Source organism: Gracilinanus agilis, chromosome 1 (genome assembly GCF_016433145.1).
Source record: "Gracilinanus agilis isolate LMUSP501 chromosome 1, AgileGrace, whole genome shotgun sequence".
Taxonomy (NCBI): Eukaryota; Metazoa; Chordata; class Mammalia; order Didelphimorphia; family Didelphidae; genus Gracilinanus; species Gracilinanus agilis.
The window spans coordinates 591319448-591341459 of NC_058130.1; the positions used below are offsets into that span (position 1 = coordinate 591319448).

The window sequence follows — 22012 nt, forward strand, 5'->3', positions numbered from 1 at the left end:
ATTAGGCTGTAACATGGAAAAAAGTTTTGGGAGATACTGAGTTAGCAACAAAGAAATAGAATTTTCTGGAATTATGAGGTAAAGAGAAAATATGTTATAGTTCTTTTTGCAATGCAAATGACAATTTTCTTTAGACCTTGCATCCAAACTTTATTAGGCAGCACTGGGTTTTGGAAAGAATATGTAGGGGCAGCTAGGTAACACAGTGCATAGAGCTCTAGGTCTGTAGTCTGTAGGACCTGGGTAAAAATCGTGCTTCTGGTTCTTCCTAGCTATGTGACCCAGGGCAAGTCACTTAACCCCAATTAGTTACCTTTGCATTCCTTTCTTAGAATTGGTACTAAGACAGAAGGTAAGGATTTAAAAAGAAAGAAGGAAAGAAAGAAAAAGGAAGAAAGGAAGGAGGGAAGGAAGGAAGGAAAAGAAAGAAAGAACATTAAAACTGAATTCATTTCCTTTGCATTTCACCATCTCTGTGACCTTGGACAAGTAAGTCAACTTCTTTAAACCTTGGTTTCCTCACTTGTTTAATGGGGTTAACAATACTTCTCCTAAACTACTGCATAAGGTTGTTATGAAGAACAAAGAAGTAAAATTTGTATATAATATATATTATATGCACACACATATGCAACCATACCATACCTAATATAGTATATAATGCATATATAATATACAACTATATATGCCCATATATTTTATACACACATGCATATATATGTTATGTATATATGCACATACATGAGAATTCTTGGTAACTATAACACATTCTTCAAATATGTACACATTCTATAAATTCTTTGACCAAGGTAGTCTTTTAATCCTGGTTCTACCACAGATTTAGTGTAGAAAGTTCCCTGCAACTCAATGGCTGCATCTTAAGGATGATAGAATGCTTTGCTTGTTAATTTTGTTAGCTCCTTAGATGATAAGAGGCTAATTCATTGGTAAACACGTGAAACTTGTGTGTAATGGAATGACTTCTTTGCTAAGCCCTATGTAGTGCTTCCGTTCAGTATGGAAGTCAGCCTGGCTTCTCAAGTACAAGTTCTGGGAAGTCCTGCCAATATGTAAGGGTCACCAGCCTAGCTAGGGGCAGTGAGAATCATTTCTAGAGGGTGGGCCACCAGATGATGGTCTGCTTAGGGTTAGGATCAGCATTGTGTGAGGGAAATCATGCCATCCTTGAAGTGCTAAGGTCAGGAGGAAGATTGCCATCTCCGAAACTTAATTCCAAGTTGGTCACCAAGTCCATGACCTTGGAATAAGCCATTCAGTCTGTCTATATCTTAGTTACCTGTTGGTGAAATAGGGATTTCATATATTTAGAGTTGGAAGGGACCTCAGAAGTTTACAGATGAGAAAACTAAAGTTAAGGGGATCACACAAGGTTGTCACATAGTTAGAGATGGAGCCCAGTTGCAAACCCTGGTCACATAACACCAATTCCAACACTGCCAGTTCAATGACTTTTCCATTGCATCAGTTTAAAGATAATAATATTTATGTCTTCTTTACAATTTTTTAAACCTTTATCTTCCATCTTAGAATCAATAGTATGTTCTGGTTCCAACGCAGAAGAGTGGTAAGGGATAGGCAATGGGGGTTAAGTGACTTGTCCAGGGTCACATAGCTATTAAGTGTCTGAGGTCAGATTTGAATTCAGGATCCCCCATCTTCAGACCTGATTCTCAATCTACTGAGCCACCTAGCTGCCTCCTATATATATCTTTTTACCCTAGTGTCCCAGCTATGCTAGTAAAATAACATGCCCTCCTTCTATCTCTGCCTCATCCTGACTTTCCTTTTTTTTCTTTTGGTATCTCCATCTTTCCAGCCAGCTATGCTTGAAACCTCATAGTAATTTTTCACTCTTCTTTGTCTTGCATATCCATTTGGTTGCAAAATCTTGTTGATTCTGCCACTGTAATCTGTCTCACAATTCATCTCTTTTCTACTCACGTGAATATTAGGTCTTCATCAGTTCTTCCCTGGGATTTTTTGTTTCCTAACTGATCTGATCTCCCTGACTTCACTGACTCCCTTCTTCTAATTCATCCTGTTATGGAATAAAAGGGGATATGATAGGGCTAGTCAATGAGGCTTGTATTTGAGGGCTCTCTGGGTGATCAGCTGGGTCTCCAGGCAGGGAAGGCTATCTCTTAATACAGAGCAACTTAGGTCAGCCAGAAATTGTGAGAGCCTGGATGAAGGTTTTATTCAGCCTCCTGCTGTTTTTCTAAGCTCCCTTGAGGGGAGGAGTAAGGAGCCCTTCCCTTCTGGAGAATAAATCCCAGCTTACTGGAAGAGGAAGCGAATCCACATCCTGCCCAAAATGGATGTCTGGTTTAGCCCTCAAGAAATAAAAGAAAGTTATTTCCTTCCCTCTTCAGCCTTTGCCCTAGTAGTGGGTACAATGATTCACCAGAAGCTCTTTGTATAAAAGCTAAAGGGGTTTATTAATGCCAAGGGTAAGCTGAGGAAAAAGGGGTTGAGGTCTGGTAATTGCAACTAAGGGAGAAGCTGGTGCTGGGGGGAGGGTCACAGAAGAGGGAGGGGAGTTAGGCTGAGGGAGGTGGGCTCCCTCATTCAGGGATAATTTCACTGCCCTGAGGTAATAAGGTTCAGCAGATTACTAGATGAGGTGATGGCTTGGTTTAGGTTGTCTCTGCCTGCCTATAGAAGCTAGTTCCCACCATTTCCACCCACCAAAAATACCCTCCCAGGGCCCAATGGGGAAATCCAGGGAATAGCAGGATGCCAAGGGAGAGGTCAAGGGAAATCTGGCAAAGCCCCAAAAGCCCCAAAGCAAAAGGCCCCTCAGTTGGTTCTCCAGTAATATTTATACTCCCTGGCTCCAACGTTTTTTACTGTGAGACCAGGGTCAACATTCCATCCCTTCCAACTGTCAGGGCTGCTACAGTTGGTTTGCAAGAGCAAGAGCTTTTGCTTCAACCCTTCATTACAATCCTCACAAAGCTACCTAAGTAATCTAATGTGCTCAGACTCAAATTCCAGTCGCTCCCAGTTACCTGTAGAATAAAATATAGATTCCTTAATCAAACATTGAAAACCCTCAACAAGATTCCTGCACACTTGCTAGCCTTATTTTATACTACTTTTTAATACTGTTTTATACATACCACACATAGAATTACAGGATCAAAGATCTAGACCTCAAGAAGACTCCAGAAGTCATGCAATATAGATGAGGAATTTGAAGCCCAAGAAAGTTAAATTAGTTAGTCAATTCCTCTGATTCTAGAGGTGTAGTGGTTTTCCTACTGTACCACACTATTTCCAAACTAGATTATTAGCAATTTTTAAACTTTACCATGCCCTCTCCTTATTTTGTATATTCAAAAAGATCATTCTCAGTGCATGAAATCTATTTCCCTGCTACTATTGCCACTTTATATATTTTTTTTGCTTACTTCTTGACTAGACCTAGGTTGGACGACTGTTGTATGACTTGAGGTGAGGCATATATATTTCTTGGACCCCAGTGTCTTTATCTGTAAAATGAGAACATTTCTTTGGACAACTTACTTCTAGGAATTCCTTCTATAGATCTAACTCCATAATTCCTCTAAGATCCCCTAGCTGAAAATCTCTCCAACTTCAGTTTTTCATGGAGCTACTTTTCTTGATGATTTCTTTGCCACCATTACATTCTACCTTCTTTATTTGTCCAAGATATCCTTCAGTTAGATTGTAAGCTCTTTAAGGGAAGGCATTTCATTGTTTTTCATCTTTGTATCCCCAGTACCTAAAATAATATTTTGCATATGCCAGGTATTTAATAAAATTTTATTGATTTAAATGAATGAATATTATGTACACAGACAAATGCACCCATACATATATATACTTATACATATAGTATATGTGTCTATATGTACATGTATATCTGTATATACTTATTCCTGTGTAGATCATGAGAACAATTTGGAATAATGGATAGAGTTCTAGATTTGAACTTAGGAAGACTTGAAGTAGGACACTTACTAGCTAGTTTTTTTACCTCAGGGAAGTCACTTAATCTCTAAGTTTTAGGTGGAAGGAGTTTTTACAATTATGAAATTATATATCCTTCCTATGAACATAGATTTGATATGCAAATTTGTAGTATATGATTTTTAGGTAGGAACTTCTGTTGTTTGACAGTTCTATTTGATCTTATCATGTAGTAAAAATAATATTGGATTCATTTGGAATTAGAAGACTCTGGCCTGGTAACAAATAATAAAACAAACAAACAAACAAAAAGCTTTAAAATTTATATTGAAAGAAAGAGAAGGATCAAAGAAGGGATAAGATTTGGAGCTGTCATTAAAATGATGATGATAACCAATAAAAGAGACTTGGGTTTGAAAATTGTCTTTGTCTGCCATTAACTAGCAGTGTGACCTTGTAAAATCTCTTAAAGTTTCCAAAGCTTGGTTTCTTCATCTTTAAAGTGAGTATAATAATAATATTTTACTATTGACCTTAGATAATATTTGTGAGGAAAATACTTTAGAATCTTCAGTGCAATATAAATGTGGGTAATAGTAGTTGGTATTTTTGAAATGATTGTTGTGGTAGAAGAAAAGAAGGCAAATTTGGTGGAGCAAGAGTGGAGAACGTTGTCCTTTAATAGAATATGGTCTCATTGGAGTATTCTGTGATAACTCATGGAGGATTGCTTCTTCTTCAGAAATTACATTTATTTTAAATATGATTATATCACAAGATCATAGATCTAGAAGGGACCTTCAGGACAATTTGGTCAGACTATATTTCTCAAAGCTAGAATTAAGAATGACAGAACTCAGTTCTACAAATGGACTCTATCCTGATTCATCAACAAACTCACAAGAGTTCTCTCTATTTGTCCACACTTTTTGTGCACTTAGCTAGTATGTCAGCACCATAAAAATATTACAGGAATTTAGATATGCATTAAATTTTACTCATTGATGGATTGAACATCATCCCCCTCTTTAATACTTACTTAGTCATATTCTAATGAATCCATTTCCTCTAATAGGTTTAAACATCGAGTTCCAATCTCTTTGTGTTCTCCTCTGTTTCAAATAATATCTGAATAAGAGTCCTTTCTCCAATATAACCCAAAGTGATCATTAATCAGTCAATAAGCATTATTAAATATCTACCATGTGTTAAGGACTATGTTTAATACTGGGGAAAGAATGACAAATAAAATATGCACATATATGTATATGCAAAGTAAATGTATACAGAATATATACAGTGTAATTTCTTTTGGGGGACAAAAAGGTAATAGCTGAGGGGATGATCAGAAAAAATTTCATGTATGAAGAGGTACTAGAGTTGAATTTTGAAGAAAACTGAGTATTCTAAGAAGAAGAGATGAAAACTGAATGATGTGGGAAATAGCCTATGGAAAAAACTTGGAGATAGGAAATGGAATGTCATTTTGGGGAAACAGCAGAGTAGAGTTTGACTAGAACCATGAGTGTAGAAAGGACAGTAATGTAAATGGAAACTGAAAAGGTAGATTAGAAACAGGTAGATAAAGGCTATAAATGCCAGACAAATGGATTTATATTGAATCCTAGGGATAACAGGGAACTACTGGAGTTTATTGAGGAAAATGACATGGATGAATGAATGAATGAAAAAGCTTTTATTAAGTATACACCATGTGCCAGGAAATGTGCTTTAGGAGTATCATTTTTCATCCATGGTGGAAAAGGGAGAGACAAAGCAGGGAAAACAGTTAGGAAACTTCTACTTTCTGAGGCACATCTTTCTACTTTTTGATAGGCTTGATTGTAAGTTTTTTCTTAATTTTATACAAAATTGGCTTCAATGTAATTTCCCTGGATTGTTCCTAGTTCTGTCCTCTAATGCCAAGCAGAGCAAATCTGATCCCATTTTCACACAACTTGAATAAAGCTATGGGTTCTTTCATGAGTTAGTGAATCTTCCCCACTCCCCAACCCCGAATACTCTCCCTTTTCCTCATAAGAATTCTTGTTCTTCAGATTTTAATTTTTGAAAGTTTTCCATCTTTTCTGCTCTAATTTCCTCCATAGAATCTTAAGTCTGATCCTTTCTGTGAGTTCTTTGAAGTCTATCCTTTCTGACTCTAGGATGGATTTTGGGCTATATCTGGCCTTTCTACTTTCCTCTACCTTAAATTCTCCCAAGATTTATAATTTTTGCTTCAGCAACTAATTTCTCCTTGAAAAACAGAAATCAGTCCTTTTCATCACTTCCTCCACCTTTTGAAGAATATTTTCATTAGGACTAGCTAAGAATGCTTTAACTGCTCTACTAATGGGGAGGGGGTAAAGATAGATAGAGTCAGTCAGAGTTAGAGACAGAGAGAATGTGTCAGAATTCACCATCATTACTTTATCGTTTATCATGGAAGAAGCATGAAATCCAGAGGAAGAGGGAAACTATATGTAAGCAAATCAGACTGCACCATCTTCTCATTATTATCCTTCAAATCCTGTTGGGGACAGGCTAGAATCATGAGCCCAGCAGCCTTGGGAGTAGCAGTTCTACCCAACTCACCATACCTGATTCCAACCCAGTCCCTACTACCATCATTCATTTTGAGAAGAAATAATTATATAGGGAGAGCTCATCTATTTTATCTTTGCAAGTAAAGGTTGCTGACAAATTGGCGGCATCAATCCTAGACCACTGCCATTCTTTTAGCCTGTACCTCTCACAGTGATCATCCAGGGAGGAAACTCTTATGGAAAAGGGTCCAGCCATCTGTACCAACTTCCAACCAACTATTGTGCACCACACAGGCAAGTCAGCCTACCTGAAGCAGTAAAGACATTCTGAGGAAAACATGTGCCAAGCAAATCAGATCATCACTACTACTTTGACCACCACCATCTTCCTCCAGATCCTGAAACAGTCCAGGACCCTGAATCCAAGCACTCTGGGAAAAACAATGCTCCAAGCCCAGTACACTGAACCATTGTCCTGGGAGGCAACCAGCCTCTGTGAAAATATAGCCTGGAAACTCCTCTTGTAGGTGTTACAGCCACATTTGCTGAAGACCTTCCCCAAAAGTTCTTGCCTCTAAAGTCCTTGGCATAGTCAAATGGTTTAATAGCAGAAACTAATATCATTTTATCAGTAAAAAACAAAACAAAACATTGTAGAAGAGACAATTTACATCTGCTAGGCTACTGTGCCTTCAGAATCATGCAGTTTCCATCTGACTTGCACCTGAAACTTTCCATATGTATTGCCTCCCCCACTAGAATGTGAGCTCCTTTTCTATTTGTATCCATGTGCCTTGCACACAGCAAGTAATTACTAAATGTTTCGTTCATTCATTCATTTCCTTTTACAGTTGTGATCTGTTTCCTGAGATCCTTCTTTCCTGACTTGTAGTTTAGTGTCCTGGGCTTTTAGTCCAGATCCCTTTCTATTATTCTCTGTGACTATGAGATCAAAGAACTATAGAACTAAAAGGGACCCGAGAGACTTTCAAATATAAAGCTCTTGCTTTTAACAGTAAACAAGTGGGATTGAAGGTTGTGCTATAGCCCAAGTCCAATTCTCCTTAATAAATCATAGTATGTGTGATCCTCACCAAAGGAATCTGAGTGAGGGGAAGACAACCAGACTCCTCTTCAATATTTTTTTTACCTATAGTTCCTCTAATGGCTTCTGTCCTTCACTTTGTCCATAAGATCTATCCTGCTACTGTGATCACCCACCTCATTGTGAAAAAGACTGTCCTTTTGACTTTCTTACAGGTAATAAGCCAAGTATAGATTTTCTGGATATTCATATGAAAAAAGTAGTGTTCCTTCTGGGGATGGCTTGATTGATGTGCACACTGGAAACATCTTTAATAATTGAATGGCTCCTTCAAAGGAGATTACACCAAAAAGCACATTGCTTTTCATTTATTCATTACAAATATGTCATAGCAGTGTTTTTGCCTTGAGTTGTTAGGACTGTTGTACCAACATATTTTGTGCAAGACCTGGGATATTTTAAAGGATTATAAGTCTTTTACCTAATCTTATTTCTTCATTCAAATTGATCAGATCAGAAGAATATCCTTGAAATTCTGGAATCAGAGCTAATGAGATGTGGCTTTCTTGATGACTTTTCAAATAACTGGCCTGGGAAGAGCTCACAGAAATCATGGGGCAAAAGGATAAACCTGCTTGTTAATGGCTGCACTGATATTTTAGCCAGTTGTTGAGGGAATAGAAGTGTTAATTTCAATATGAAGTGACCAAACAATTGGGTTGGGGTGGTGTTATTTTCTTTGTATCAAAGTTAGTCATTTTTAGGGACCAGACAAGATATGTATAATGGAAGAAGAGAACGTATTTGTAACAAGAGAAAGCACTTTCTTTTGTAACTAAAAAAATTCAAGACAAGTTCAGCTGTTAAGAAAAATAGATTTTTTTCTCTGATAGGGGTAGTAACTTGTAGAGAGTTTTATGCTGATTGATGTGATAGTATATTTTCTCTTTTTGTTTTCCCAGTCCTTAGCCCCCAGAGGTTGGCATATAGTAGCTGCTCAATAAATATTTGTTATTGATTGATTTCTGTAGCATTTCTGGTTTCTAGTTAGACACTCTACTATAAAATGCTGTATTCAGTAAGTAATTTAAAAATAATTTTACCATATTCAGTAAAATAAACATTCAAATATTTTCTATTCTATTGTAGTCTGGTTTTTGGCATGCAGCAATATTTTCAAGAGGTTTTCAGTGGAAGTGGTATAAGGGGAAATGACCCTTTAAAAAGGAAGAGAAATATTGCAAGACTCAGTAGTTAGCATAGCTGTGCAAGAGTGTGAGGCTCCCTTTGGTTATCCTTATAGTCACCCAGGGATTCTTGGGTTTCTTTCTTTTTCATATCACAGACATATTAGCCAAATGAATATATGAGAGAGACTTCTAAAAACATTTTGGATGCAAAGCATCTAACTGACTGAAGGGAACTGAGTGGTTGATCTCAAACCTTGCATTCTGGAAAAACAAGAGTTGTAAAAGCTGTGTCAAAATTATGTACTATATTCAGTATCATTCCTTGAGGATGTTATGAGCCTCAGGCAAGTCACACTGTGTACACCCTCTACCATCAATTTTGTACAAATGAAATAAGGTTAAAATGAACCTTATGGGCTGTCTTGAAAGAACTCATGAGGTTGTGGAAGGGTAACAAAGTCCAATAAACATGTGTGGAAGGGAAAAAAAGAGCCTTACCCAGATTTTCTTTGGAGATTGGGGGAAAGGATTTCTAGTGTAGTTTTAGGCAGATTGGATACATATTCAAGACCCTAGAATCTATTTTATTTTTTAAATGGTTGAGAATATAATATACATAAAACTTTTTCTGCTGAGCACTGAATCAAGTTTAGAGTTTCCTAGGCTCAGACTTATTTAAAAAATATCTGTATCAATGGACAAGCATTAATTTTTTTTTTGCGCCCATTCCCATCCCCAAACCCCTCTCCCTACCTAAAAAAGAAAAATAAACCCTTGAAACAGATATATCCATAGTCAAAGGAAAACAAATTTTTATGTTGGTCATGCCCATAAAAGTACGTTTCCTCCTACATATTAACTGGGTAGCATCCTTTGTCTTTGACCCCCTGGAATCATGCCTTGTTGGTCATTGGGCTTGTCATTGTGCTGTGAAGTCTTTTAAAGTTGTTAGTTTTCACAATATTTTGTTGATAGTATATGTTGTTCTGATTCTGCTCACTTCATTCTGTGTCAGTTTATGCAAATTTCTCCTAGATTTCTTTAACATTTTCCCTTTCAGCACTTTTTGCATGGGAAGTGAAAAGAATAAGCATTCACATAGTGCTTGCTTTGTGCCAGGCATTGTGCTAAATGCTTTATAAGCATTATCTTATTTGATTCTCACAGCGACCCTGGGAAGGAGGTGCTGGTATTTTACCCATTTTACAGTTGACAAAACTGAACCAAATGGAAGTTAAGTAACATGAGCAAGTTCACAGAGCTCATGAGTATCTGAGGCTAGATTTGAATTCAGGACTTCCTGACTCCAAGCCCAGAGCTTCACTGGTACCACTTAGTAGTACTCCATTATATTCACATATCTTACTTTAGCTACTTATTTCTTCTCTTCTGAGACTCCTTTTCTTGCCTTCTTCCTAGGTCACTGTAGAATATTCAAAGAATTGCATTCAAATCCCCAATATTAGGACCTAAATAGCACCCTCTTTGTCAATATCCTGAGGATGATACTGGTGGCTGTACCTGGATCATTATTATAGTTATGTTTGCATAATACTTAACAGCTAGATGGAAAACAGATTTAGTCTAATTATTCAGGTATTTGCCAAACACAACCCGGTGTTCAGAAATAACTGACTGATTAATGGTCACAGTCTGGGATAGTTGGGTGGCTTGAAGATGTATCAGCATGAGAGGCACCTATCTCCCTTGGCCTCCTTTCCCCTATTTCTTGCCCCCTGGGCATCCTTAGAACAGCTGTGACTTTGGGTAGAGGGATGGAAGACTCACCACCACCGGAATTCCCCCTCCCTGGCCTTCCTCCTTCTCCTGAGCTGCCTGACTGCTTACATTGCTTGATGAGAGAGGAGCATATTGCCCTATTCCTTCCATAGCGTCTCTCCTGCCTATATGAGGACCCCGGGGCTCTGAATTCTTAGGATCTCCAGGGCCTTTCCATCTGTCCTGAAGTTAAACTTTCATTCATACATTGTCTTTTCCCCCAATTAGAGTGTGAGCTCTTTGAGGATGAGAACTGTCTCGCTTTTTCTGTTTGTATTCTGAGTGCTTACAGTACTTGGCATATAGTAAGCATTTATCAAATGTTTTTTCATCTGTTCATTCACAGTTTCAGTTTTCAACAGTTTTGTTAAGCATCATGGGAATAAGTTTGACTGCATTTCCTTTAGGATCTGATAATGGAGATTAGTAAAGCAGATAACTATCTTTTTCTCTCTTTTTCTCCATCTCTTTCCCTCTCTGTCTCTTTCCTTCCCTCCCTTTATCCATTCTCCTCCCTCTTGATGTCTCTAGTTATACCTGTCTCATATATAATTTAGATCTGATAGGAACCTTAGAGGTCCTTGGCGACAACCCTCTCATTTTACATTTGAAGAAACTGAGGTCCAAAGAGATTAGCACCCTTCTTATGGCATCAAAGGTAGTAACCAGGCCCCAGACACAAAGCATCCTTTCCATGAGGGAGACTTCAAAGTCCACTTTCCAGAAGGGGAATCTTATTGACCTTAAATGAAGAAGGCTTTTTACCAAATGTAGTTTGCATACTTGTTCCCAGGGTCCCAGTGACCTGGCCAAGGTACCCAGTTCCAAGAAAACAATTGAGCAAAACACGTCTCAAAATTTTAATTAAGAGTCATGATGACAACACATTCTGCGAGACAAGGGTGAATCTCACATAAGTATGTTTTTCTCCAGAGAGTCATAGACCTTGGGAAACTTCTGAGAACTCTGGCCTAAGTCCAAAGCAGTCCCAGTCTCTGCTGGTAAATTTATCTATGATAAAAAACAAGGAAGACATGTAAATTTTACTTTAACCCTTCACACAGTTAATGTAATATACAGAAATAGTCAGCCATTTTCTGTAGGTACTAAAAGCAGTTTGCCCCTTTAGAACTCAGAATCTGGCAAAGCATCCCTGGGCATGTGCCAATCTGACAGTTGGGACATGGGTATAAATTGAACTGCATAGACCCCTAACCCCATTTCTTCTTTCCTTGGGTTGGGAGGCAGGTGGGTGTCTGCTGTCTGGGCCCTGGGAGGAGGGAGATTTTGGTATAGGCAGGTAGGCAAGGTTAACCTAGATTGCTAGCCATATCAATCACCTTTGTATTGATAAGGCCACTGAGCTTTTATTTCATTCAAGATCATTTATCAAACCAACAAAATTTACTTCAACTTCTGACCCAGGGAGACTTCATAGCCCTGGGCTCAGCATCTAACAGATTCCATATTAAGTTTTCAGAGTCATTGGGAGACCCTCAAAGTCCCATTGAACTCTGCACCTAAGACATCTTTATATTTAAGTAATATTATAACATTATGTTTTAGGCAAGACTAATCAGGGTTACCTACTTCCCTCTCTCCTACTCCCAGTTTTCCTTCCTGTCAAATAACCCAAATAAACCCAGTTAATCTCCAAGCCTTTAGTAATTACTTAAGAGTTAAACAGCTTACTTTTTAAAGACAACATCCTTTGATAAAAGTAGTCAGATCATGGTAACAGCTTAGCTGATCAAATTTCATCTAATTCTAGCTGGTGCTAAACCCTCAAACATTGTCAAAGTCCCAAGAAATCAAGTCTTACTTCCTGGTTACCTCTAAGCCAACAGATAGCTAGGAGCTGTTACTAGGATTTGTGGTCAGACCTGAGAATTCTAACTCTTTCAGGGAAACTTTGTCAGGCTGGTGTGGGAAGTAAATCTCTACTCCCATATCTTAGCTGAATAACAGTGCTTCCCTTGATTTACCCAATAATATTACCTTGACCTCGGGTGGTCATAACATTAGGAAGTGTCTGAAACCGGATTTGAACCCACGATCTCCTGTCTCTGGGCTTCGCTGCCCCTGATGTTTTCATTTCTTTTTTATTTTTTAAACATTTATTAATATTTATTTTTTTGAAAAGTTAACATGGTTACATAATTCATGCTCTTACTTTCCCCTTCAACCCCCCAGGTTCCCCCAACCCCCACCATGGCAGATGTGTATTTCCACTGGTTTTAACATGTGTCATTGATAAGACCAATTTTCAAATTGTTGATAGTTGCATTGGTGTGGTAGTTTCAAGTCTACATCCCCAATCACGTCTGCCTCAACCCATGTGTTCATGCAATTGTTTTTCTTCTGTTTCCATTCCTGTAGTACTTCCTCTGAATGTGGGTAGCTTTCTTTCCCATAAATCTCTCAGAATTGTCCTGGGTCATTGCATTGCTGTTAGTACAGAAGTCCATTACATTCGATTTTACCACAGTGTATTGGTCTCTGTGTACAAAGTTCTTCTGGCTCTGCTTCTTTCACTCTGCATCAATTCCTGGAGGTCTTTAAAGTTCACATGGAATTCCTCCAGTTTATTATTCCTTTGAGCACAATAGTATTCCATCACCAGCATATACCACAATTTGTTCAGCCATTCCCCAATTGAAGGGCATACCCTCCTTTTCCAGTTTTTTTGCCACTACAAAAAGCGCAGCTATAAATATTTTCATACAAGTCTGTTTATCTATGATCTCTTTGGGATACAAACCCAACAATGGTATGGCTGGATCAAAGGGCAGGCATTCTTTTATAGCCCTTTGAGCATAGTTCCAAATTGCCATCCAGAATGGTTGGATCAGTTCACAACTCCACCAACAATGCATTAATGTCCCAGTTTTGCCACATCCCCTCCAGCATTCATTACTCTCCCCTTCTCTCATTTCAGCCAATCTGCTAGGTGTGAGGTGATACCTCAGAGTTGTTTTGATTTGCATTTCTCTAATTACTAGAGATTTAGAACACTTTCTCATGTGCTTATTGATACTTTTGATTTCTTTACCTGAAAATTGCCTATTCATGTCTCTTGCCCATTTATCAACTGGGGAATGGCTTGATTTTTTATACAATTGGTTTAACTCCTTGTATATTTGAGTAATTAGACCCCTGTCAGAGTTTTTTGTTATAAAGATTTTTTCCCAATTTGTTGTTTCCCTTCTGATTTTGGCTACATTGTTTTGGTTTCTACAAAAGCTTTTTAGTTTGATATAATCAAAATCATTTATTTTACATTTTGTAATTTTCTCTAACTCTTGCTTGGTTTTAAAATCTTTCCTTTCCCAGAGATCTGACAAGTAAACTATTCTATGTTCATGTAACTTATTTATAGTTTCCCTCTTTATATTCAAATCATTCACCCATTCTGAATTTATCTTGATGTAGGGTGTGAGATGTTGATCTAAACCTATTCTCTCCCATATTGTTTTCCAAATTTCCCAGCAGTTTTTGTCAAATAGTGGATTTTTGTCCTCAAAGTTGGGCTCTTTGGGTTTATCATACACTGTCTTGCTGATGTCACTTACCCCAAGTCTATTCCACTGATCCTCCCTTCTGTCTCTTAGCCAGTACCTTACTGTTTTGATGACTGCTGCTTTATAGTACAGTTTAATATCTGGTACTGCTAGGCCCCCTTCCTTCACATTTTTTTTTCATTATTTCCCTTGATATTCTTGATCTTTTGTTATTCCAAATGAACTTTGTTATAGTTTTTCCTAATTCAGTAAAAACGTTTTTTGGTAGTTTGATAGGTATGGCACTAAATAGGTAAATTAATTTGGGTAGAATGGTCAATTTTATTATGTTAGCTTGTCCTACCCATGAGCAATCAATATTTTTCCAATTGTTTAGATCTAGTTTTAATTGTTTGGAAAGTGTTTTGTAGTTGTTTTCATATAATTCCTGTGTTTGTTTTGGTAGATAGATTCCTAAGTATTTTATATTGTCTAGGGCGATTTTAAATGGTGTTTCTCTTTCTACCTCTTGCTGCTGTGAAGTGTTGGAAATATATAGAAATGTTGATGACTTATGTGCATTTAATTTGTATCCTGCAACTTTACTAAAGTTGTTGATTATTTCTACAAGCTTCTTGGTTGATTCTCTAGGATTTTTTAAGTAGACCATCATATCATCTGCAAAGAGTGATAGCTTAGTCTCCTCCTTGCCTATTTTGATACCTTCAATTTCTTTTTCTTCTCTAATTGCTACTGCTAGTGTTTCTAGTACAATGTTAAATAATAGAGGAGATAATGGGCATCCTTGTTTGCATTTCTAATATGTACCTATGATCTCAAAGGAGGAATATAGATATAAGATTCTTAAGGACAGAGACTTGATTTTTTCCTGTCTTTCTTTTCTTTTTTGGCTCCCCAGCACCTAGTACTGTGCCTTGAACACTGTAGGGACTTATTGCTTGTGCTAATGAATCGAAATTCACACAATAGTGGAGGGGTGCCTATTGAGTTTTGCTTTGCATAAAAGTAGGTTTTCATATTTGGACAACTGCTAAATTTTCTTCATTGAATCCTCAAGCTATTCTCTGCCTAACTTAGTATCAGAAGGAAGTATGTGACATATATGTGTGTACACATGTATATATAAATATGTGCCTATTCATAGACATTAATAACCTACAAAAGACCCTGTACATAATATACACAAATAATAAATGTGTCAAGAAATAGAAACATGCATATATGTATATATACTTATGTCACAGTTCTCCTGATACATAATGTACACTATATACATCATATATTATATAGAAAAACCAAGTTTTAATGGTTTACCTGCACTAAGACTTTTAAGACACCCCTCATACTGACATCCATGCCTCCCTCAAAAAAAGTTGATTTAAGGAAATGATGGTGGGGTTTAAAAATTTTTTTTTATTTCCTAGAGGCCAGCAGAAATAATAGATGAAGAAGAAAGTGGAGGGAAGGAAAATGAGGAAATCGAGGGAGAGAAGGAAGATTTGCCAGAATTAAATGGTGATGGTGATGAGAAAGATGTCAAGAAAAGCCCTGAAGAGGGGAATGTTGACCCTCCTCGAGTAAATGGCACAAACGAAGAAAATGGTGAGGAACTGGATGATGTTACCGACAGTGAACATCATCAGAAGACAGAGGAAGAGATTACATTAGCACGAGGTGATGGTGGTGGTCGAAAGGAGGTATTAGCAGTTTTTCTAATATATTTGTGGGTATTTTGTAGGCGCTACAAAAGAAGACAGGGTCCCTTCCCACAAGGAATTTACAAACTTATCTGACTACTCTTTTTAGTGGTAGTGAATAGTATTTGTGCTGCTCTAGCAGGAGTATTACCTGCTTAAGAAGCAAAATGTAGGAAAATTCAGATTTATATAAAAGATAAATTAGAGTGCAATTATTTAGCTAGAAAGAGACTTGACCTTGCAAAAGAATTCATAATAGGTATCCTTTTAGTTTTTACAGAATAGCCAGCTCCAAGGGCATTTGAAAGTTAAACCAAATTTAAATCTGCAAATAGATCTTTCTCTCTCTCTCTCTCTCTCTCTCTCTCTCTCTCTCTCTCTCTCTCTCTCTTTCTCTCTCTCTCTCTGAATATATACAATTTACTTTCAAGCACATTTAAATGAGTAAGTAGAGAAGAGATAGTAAGTAGACAGTAATATTTGTTGCATTACTATTTGTAATTTTATATGTGATTATTCTGCACACATATATAAGCTTCTATGAACTATGCACTCAAAGAAGCATAAGACACAGTTCTTGTCTTCTGAACTTGCTGTCTAGTTAAGGAGAATAGGACCTATACATACCTAGGGATGACTAGCAATACAGTAAGGTCTGGAATATACAAGATGAGGAGTATAAAGATAAATATATAAATATGCTTATATCAACATCTATATAAGTCTGCAGGGCAGTGTAGTACACAAGGAGAGGGTGAGCCTTGGAAGTCCAGAAGGTCAGGTTCAAGACCTTTCCTGGACACAGTCTAGTTGTGGGCAGTGGATGAATCACTTAGCTCCTTGGAAGTTCTTAAGACAGCAAATTGCAGAGTAGTTGCTGATTTCTATCACTGAAGGGAGTTTCCATATAAAGAGTCCCCCACACTGAGATGAAATCACTTGTCTACACCTCCAAATCAATATCTTTATTCCCCTAGTCACTATCTCTATTTCTATCTCTCTAACCTATGGAGATCTAAATAGAGATCTAGAGATAATTTACACATGCATGCACACACATGAGCACCCCACATGTCCTTATAAAATACAAACCAACGTGTCAAGAAATAGACACATGAAATGCAATTATTGGGTTATGCTGATTTTCTGTTCTGTTTTTATCAAGTAAGACAGCAGATTTCAAGGAATACTTATATTCTTTTTTTTAACCCTTCCCCTCTGTAGTAGAATTAATACCAAGCATCATTTCTAAGGCAGAAGAGCGGTAGGGTCTGGGCATTTGTAGTAAACTGATTTGCCAATGGTCACACAATTAGGAAATATCTGAGGCTATATTTGAACCCATGACCTCTAGGCTCCAGACTTTGCTCTCTATCCACTGAGCCACCTAGCTGCTCTGAAATACATATATTCTTAATGGAGAAAATTGAGAAAAGAATTGAGTGTTGGGTAGTACTGGGGGCAGGGCTGAGGTGTCTTGGGAATGGGACTGCAGCATATTTTCCCTTCCCCTCTCCCTAGAAATGTGTGAAGTTCAGGAATTCCATTGAAAGAGAGACTTTTAAAGGGCAGAAGAAGAAATCAGGAAAACTGAGGCTGATAAATAAAAAAGAGGAACTGGGTAGGTTGTGGTCAGGGAAAGGAAAGTTGAAGAAGAGAAGACAATGCTTTCAAAATCTGGCATGTCGCATATGAAAATGAAGGAATAAAAGAGCCGATGAAAAGAAGACCCATGGAAGTTTTTTACAATTAAAAATTTGTATTAAGAGTTATTGGTTTAAAAGGAATGGTGAATGATTTATGTTCCCTGCATGTCTCCCTGTTTATTATCTGTGCAATCTAAAGGGTTAAATATTTTTTGTTTTGATACCTTTTTCACTAGGATGAATCAGAACCTCAAAGACCACCAAGGCCTGAAGTAAAAATCACTAGTCCACAGGAAAATGATAACAATGAACCAAACAAGGAGTATGCTGCTGTGGCATAGATGCTTAAAAATGTGGATTATTAGAAAAATTAAGGGTTTCATATGATACTTGAATTTTAAACACTGTTATTTGTGGTTGTTACACATAATGTGGCAGTATGGCTGAATACTACCTATTGAATTTCAAAATTATAATGGAGAATAGCAAGAATAATCATATTAATATCTAAAATTCTTTAGTCGGTATGTGTGTGTATGTTTTTTTAAGCCATCTAAAAGAGTTAAATGTTAGGAATTTGGGTGACCCTTCCTCCTCTGTAATAGGGTAACAATCATAATTGGATAAATTTCAATGTGCCCCAACTCTAGATTTTTAATAAAAAGATTGTTAAATAAAGAGACTATTTTAAAAGTCTTATTCAGAAAGGCCCAGAATACTTTGTGAATTTCAATGGAAAATGTATGTAACAAACCTTAGGGTAATAAACATTAGAAAGCTCGAGTTGCAGTTCATTTTTAGCTTTGTGATTTAAAGATATCTTTAATCTCAAGTGTTCTTATTAGATGCTTACATTTCCTTTCTCCCTCTCCAGCCAAAATCTTTATTACCTTTCTGATAGACCAAGCCAGGTTGTTTATTTTGCAAGTAGGAGACTTAACTTTTATCAGAGTGTTCTACGTGTCATATCATATCATATCATATCATATCATACCACTATGCCTCATCTTTAAAGCCTTTAAGATATTAAAAGCCTTGTAGGCTAAATCATACATAGTATAAAAGCTAGGAGGATTTGAAATTGAGGAGAGAAATCAAATTATCTAATTTAGTTATCTGCATTATTTTCAAGATCACTTGGTAAGTGGAAATATTATTTATCTTGTAGAATTTTTATTCAACCAACCCTTACCAATCCTTCTTCTGCCTCTTGTCTCAGGTTCTCAAGTGTCTGAATATTAGGAAAAAGTTTCCAAAAAATTAAGATTCTCAGAAAACAAAAGGAAAAGACAAGAAAATATGTAACAGTACATAAAATTATCTTTCTCTACTGCCCAGTTTCATTGAGCTTGTTATATAGTTCCTACTGGAAAAACAAAATCTGACAGCTAGAAGGGACCATAGAGATTAGTCAGTCCAACCCCTTCACCCTTCAGGTGAGGAAATTGTGGCAGTCATTGGAAAAGTGGCTTATTAAAGATTGCGTGCATGATTAGTGACACTGAGAACTAGAAAACAAATCCAGAGACTTTCTATTAAACTGTATTGACCCTGATTGCTTTATGTCTCAGCTTATTTTCATAGATGGTTCAGTGAAAGTTTTAAGTGGAAAAAAAGTCACTTTCTTGTTTTAGCTATACTACTATTTTAATATTGGCTACTTCGAATCTTCAAAATAGAAAACTATGTAGAGAAAACTTTTGGGGGAAAATGCTAGAACAATAATGAGACCAGTTTCTGATTAAGCTCCCACTTTAACTTTTGTTTTGTTAAAAACTAAACATGAAATAGCAAAAAATTGCAGTCCAATTGGCTTAAGATTCCATTTACTTTGACAGATAATTTGGAAAACATTGTCATTTGTTTTTTGTGTGACTAAGGAACAATGCTACTGTACTAATAGAAATAATCCATTTCTCTCATATAGAAGAGTATTTTCATTATTGAGACATAGGAAATAATTGAGACTTTGCTTCTCAGATACAACTATTGCTACATCTATTGCATCTTATGGTTGTAAGTACCGTCAATTGGCTGATTAGTAAATCATTCATTTTTTTCTCATCCAACCAAGGAATGTTTAAAAAATACCTATGTATGTGTGAAACATTGTACTAGAAACAAAAGATGAAAAAATTAGATAAGACACTGTCCTTACCTTCATATAGCTTAGGATAAGAAACAAATACAGATAACCATAATACATGATATTACATGGATCCATACATTTAAATAGTTTCAACACAAAGTGCTATCTGAGATAAAAGAAGAAAGCTAGAAAGACAGAGGATGCCAGATTGTGGAGGATCTTGAATACCAGGCATAAAAATTTCATTGAACTTTAATCAGTAGGCAGTAGAAAGCCACTGGGGGAATGATCAAGCCTTTTATTAGTATAAAGGGTGAATTGTGGATATAGGAAGGTTGAAGGCAAGAAGACCTGTTAGGAAGTCTTTTCAATAATCCCTTAGGATGGTAATGGGGAATCTTTTCTTATAGGAGTATTGGTGGAAATAGAGAGTATGAGACGATTGAGAGCAATATTGTGGGGATTGAGTCCCCAAAAATCTAGTAATGGATTTGATGTGAAGTTTGACTTTTCCCCTCTAGGTTCAATAATTAGTTAAAATCAGATTAGTTGACATTACAAAAAAGCATAACAATGTCTTGTAAAATAGATATATTTTCCCAAAGATATGTTTTCATATTTTCTATAAAATGTACAAAAATTTTCTAATGAATCTAGCAGTATTAGAAAAATATGAGGATAAGGGCACACTATATCATTCTGGAAAGAAATAGATTAATTTCATAAATATATTTTTCTGAGATAAAATATAAGAATAAAGTTTCCATTTGATCTTTTAAAAATTAAATAAAACTGGGCAATAAACCTGTATTCCCAGAAAAATTAACAAGATGGTATAATAGGCTTCAATACTACACTGTTACTCATGTTTAAGTTTTTTTTTAATTTTGGAGTTTAATTAAATGTAAAAATCAAATGTAATATTTTTGACTTGCCAGGAAGTTGACTCTTTAGGAAAACCTTTTCCCTCTATAGTAATTCTTCCTCACCCCTTTTCCATTATAGTATCTAGTTTAGGCTATTGACGGATCATTTGAGTGTCATTTCAATGAAACAAAAGTTAATTTTTTTCCCCAAGGAAATAATTACATTAGGTATTCCAAGTATGTAGCACCCTTCAGGGATCTTTAAAACCCACAATTACTAAAATGCAAAGTTGAAAAAATGCAACAGATTCTTCCCTAATAGGTGCATGCTTTATCATCTTCTAACAAGACATAATAATTATGACCTACTTTAAGAGAGAATAAGGAGCAGCTATCTTTTAAAATACTAAAAAATATATACTACTATGTCTATTCAAAGTACCTTATCTTACCAGGGCCAAAATCATTCCCGGTGAATGAAAGAAATTGTGCATCACTTGTTGATGATTTAAAATGAGTTGTCAAAAGTTAATTCTCCTCCAAAAGATACATTTTTACCCTGTAGGAACAGTTTACTCTCTTATATCCACTACTTGGATCAATCTTACTGACAGTTTTGGGTACCATTTGTATTTGAATGGGACAAAATCTAAAACCCCCTACATTAATCTCCAGGTTGGTTTTTTTGGTACTGTTTTAAAAGGAGTGTATTACTAATAACTGACAACAGATAGGGTTCTTGATACTGAGTTAAATCTATAGAGGCAGGATAACTGTCATCATCCAATATGAGTATATGACCTTTTACTTGGGTTCTATCTGCATAACTTCCTTTTTCATTTATTTTTTGCTTCTTGATTTTTAGTTTTACACAAGTATTACGGCAAACTAAATTTGCTTCAAGTTAGTGAGTGAATAACTTACTGCATCTTAGACTTTGGACATGAGTTTATACAACCAAATAAAACCAAATTACATCTTATTCATTCCAATAATTAAACTATTCCTCCTGTTTTTTTCCTCATGTTTGTGGCCTTTAAAATGTTAATATTATGGCCATAAACTGGCATTATATTTTTTTAAACAGGATTTTCTATACCCTAATTTGCATTATGAGTATTGGTTCCTGCCATTTTCTAGTACCTGAAACCTTATTAATGGGACCAAATGTTCTAGTGAATTAAATGGCTATAAATGTATGCACGTGCGCATGCACACACACACACACACACACACACACACACACACACACACTTAAAAAAAAGATCACTAGGTATAAAGACATTATAAAGGAAGGACTATATTGATTGGATGTGGGAGAAAATATTGGAAAGAATGTTGGGGTAGGTGAAGTGCCCTGGGTGTTGATGGTGGGTCATGATGGCCCCTTAATGGCTTTCAAAAACATTAAATAAGACTTAGTATATTTTCTAAGTCTGGAAACTATCAACCATTTTTTTTAGAAAATTAGTTTAGGAAGAGTATTGAAGAGACAATTTTAAAAGATGTCATATAAAAATGTCTACACAAAATACAAATTTTAAGTTAACCTAAATTTCTGAGGTAACTACAGAGTATAGCACTTTCTCATTAACCTTACGCCTTACTTTCAAGCATTTAACTGTGACAGTATCTCATGTTGATAGTAATGTTATCTTTCTTGTCTTTTATAGACT

The 22012-nt window shown here is 36.3% G+C and overlaps 1 protein-coding gene across 1 annotated transcript in view; it reads left to right on the plus strand.

Annotated features, from left to right (window-relative positions):
- DCDC2 (doublecortin domain containing 2) overlaps positions 1 to 18157 on the plus strand; it is a 163220-nt gene extending 145063 nt beyond the window's left edge. Inside the window, exons 8-9 of the mRNA XM_044683530.1 lie at positions 15463 to 15735; positions 17618 to 18157. Coding sequence (XP_044539465.1) covers positions 15463 to 15735; positions 17618 to 17722 — 378 coding nt within the window. The 3' untranslated portion in view covers positions 17723 to 18157. The remainder of the gene's footprint in view (positions 1 to 15462; positions 15736 to 17617) is intronic.
- The last annotated feature ends 3855 nt before the right edge of the window (positions 18158 to 22012 follow it).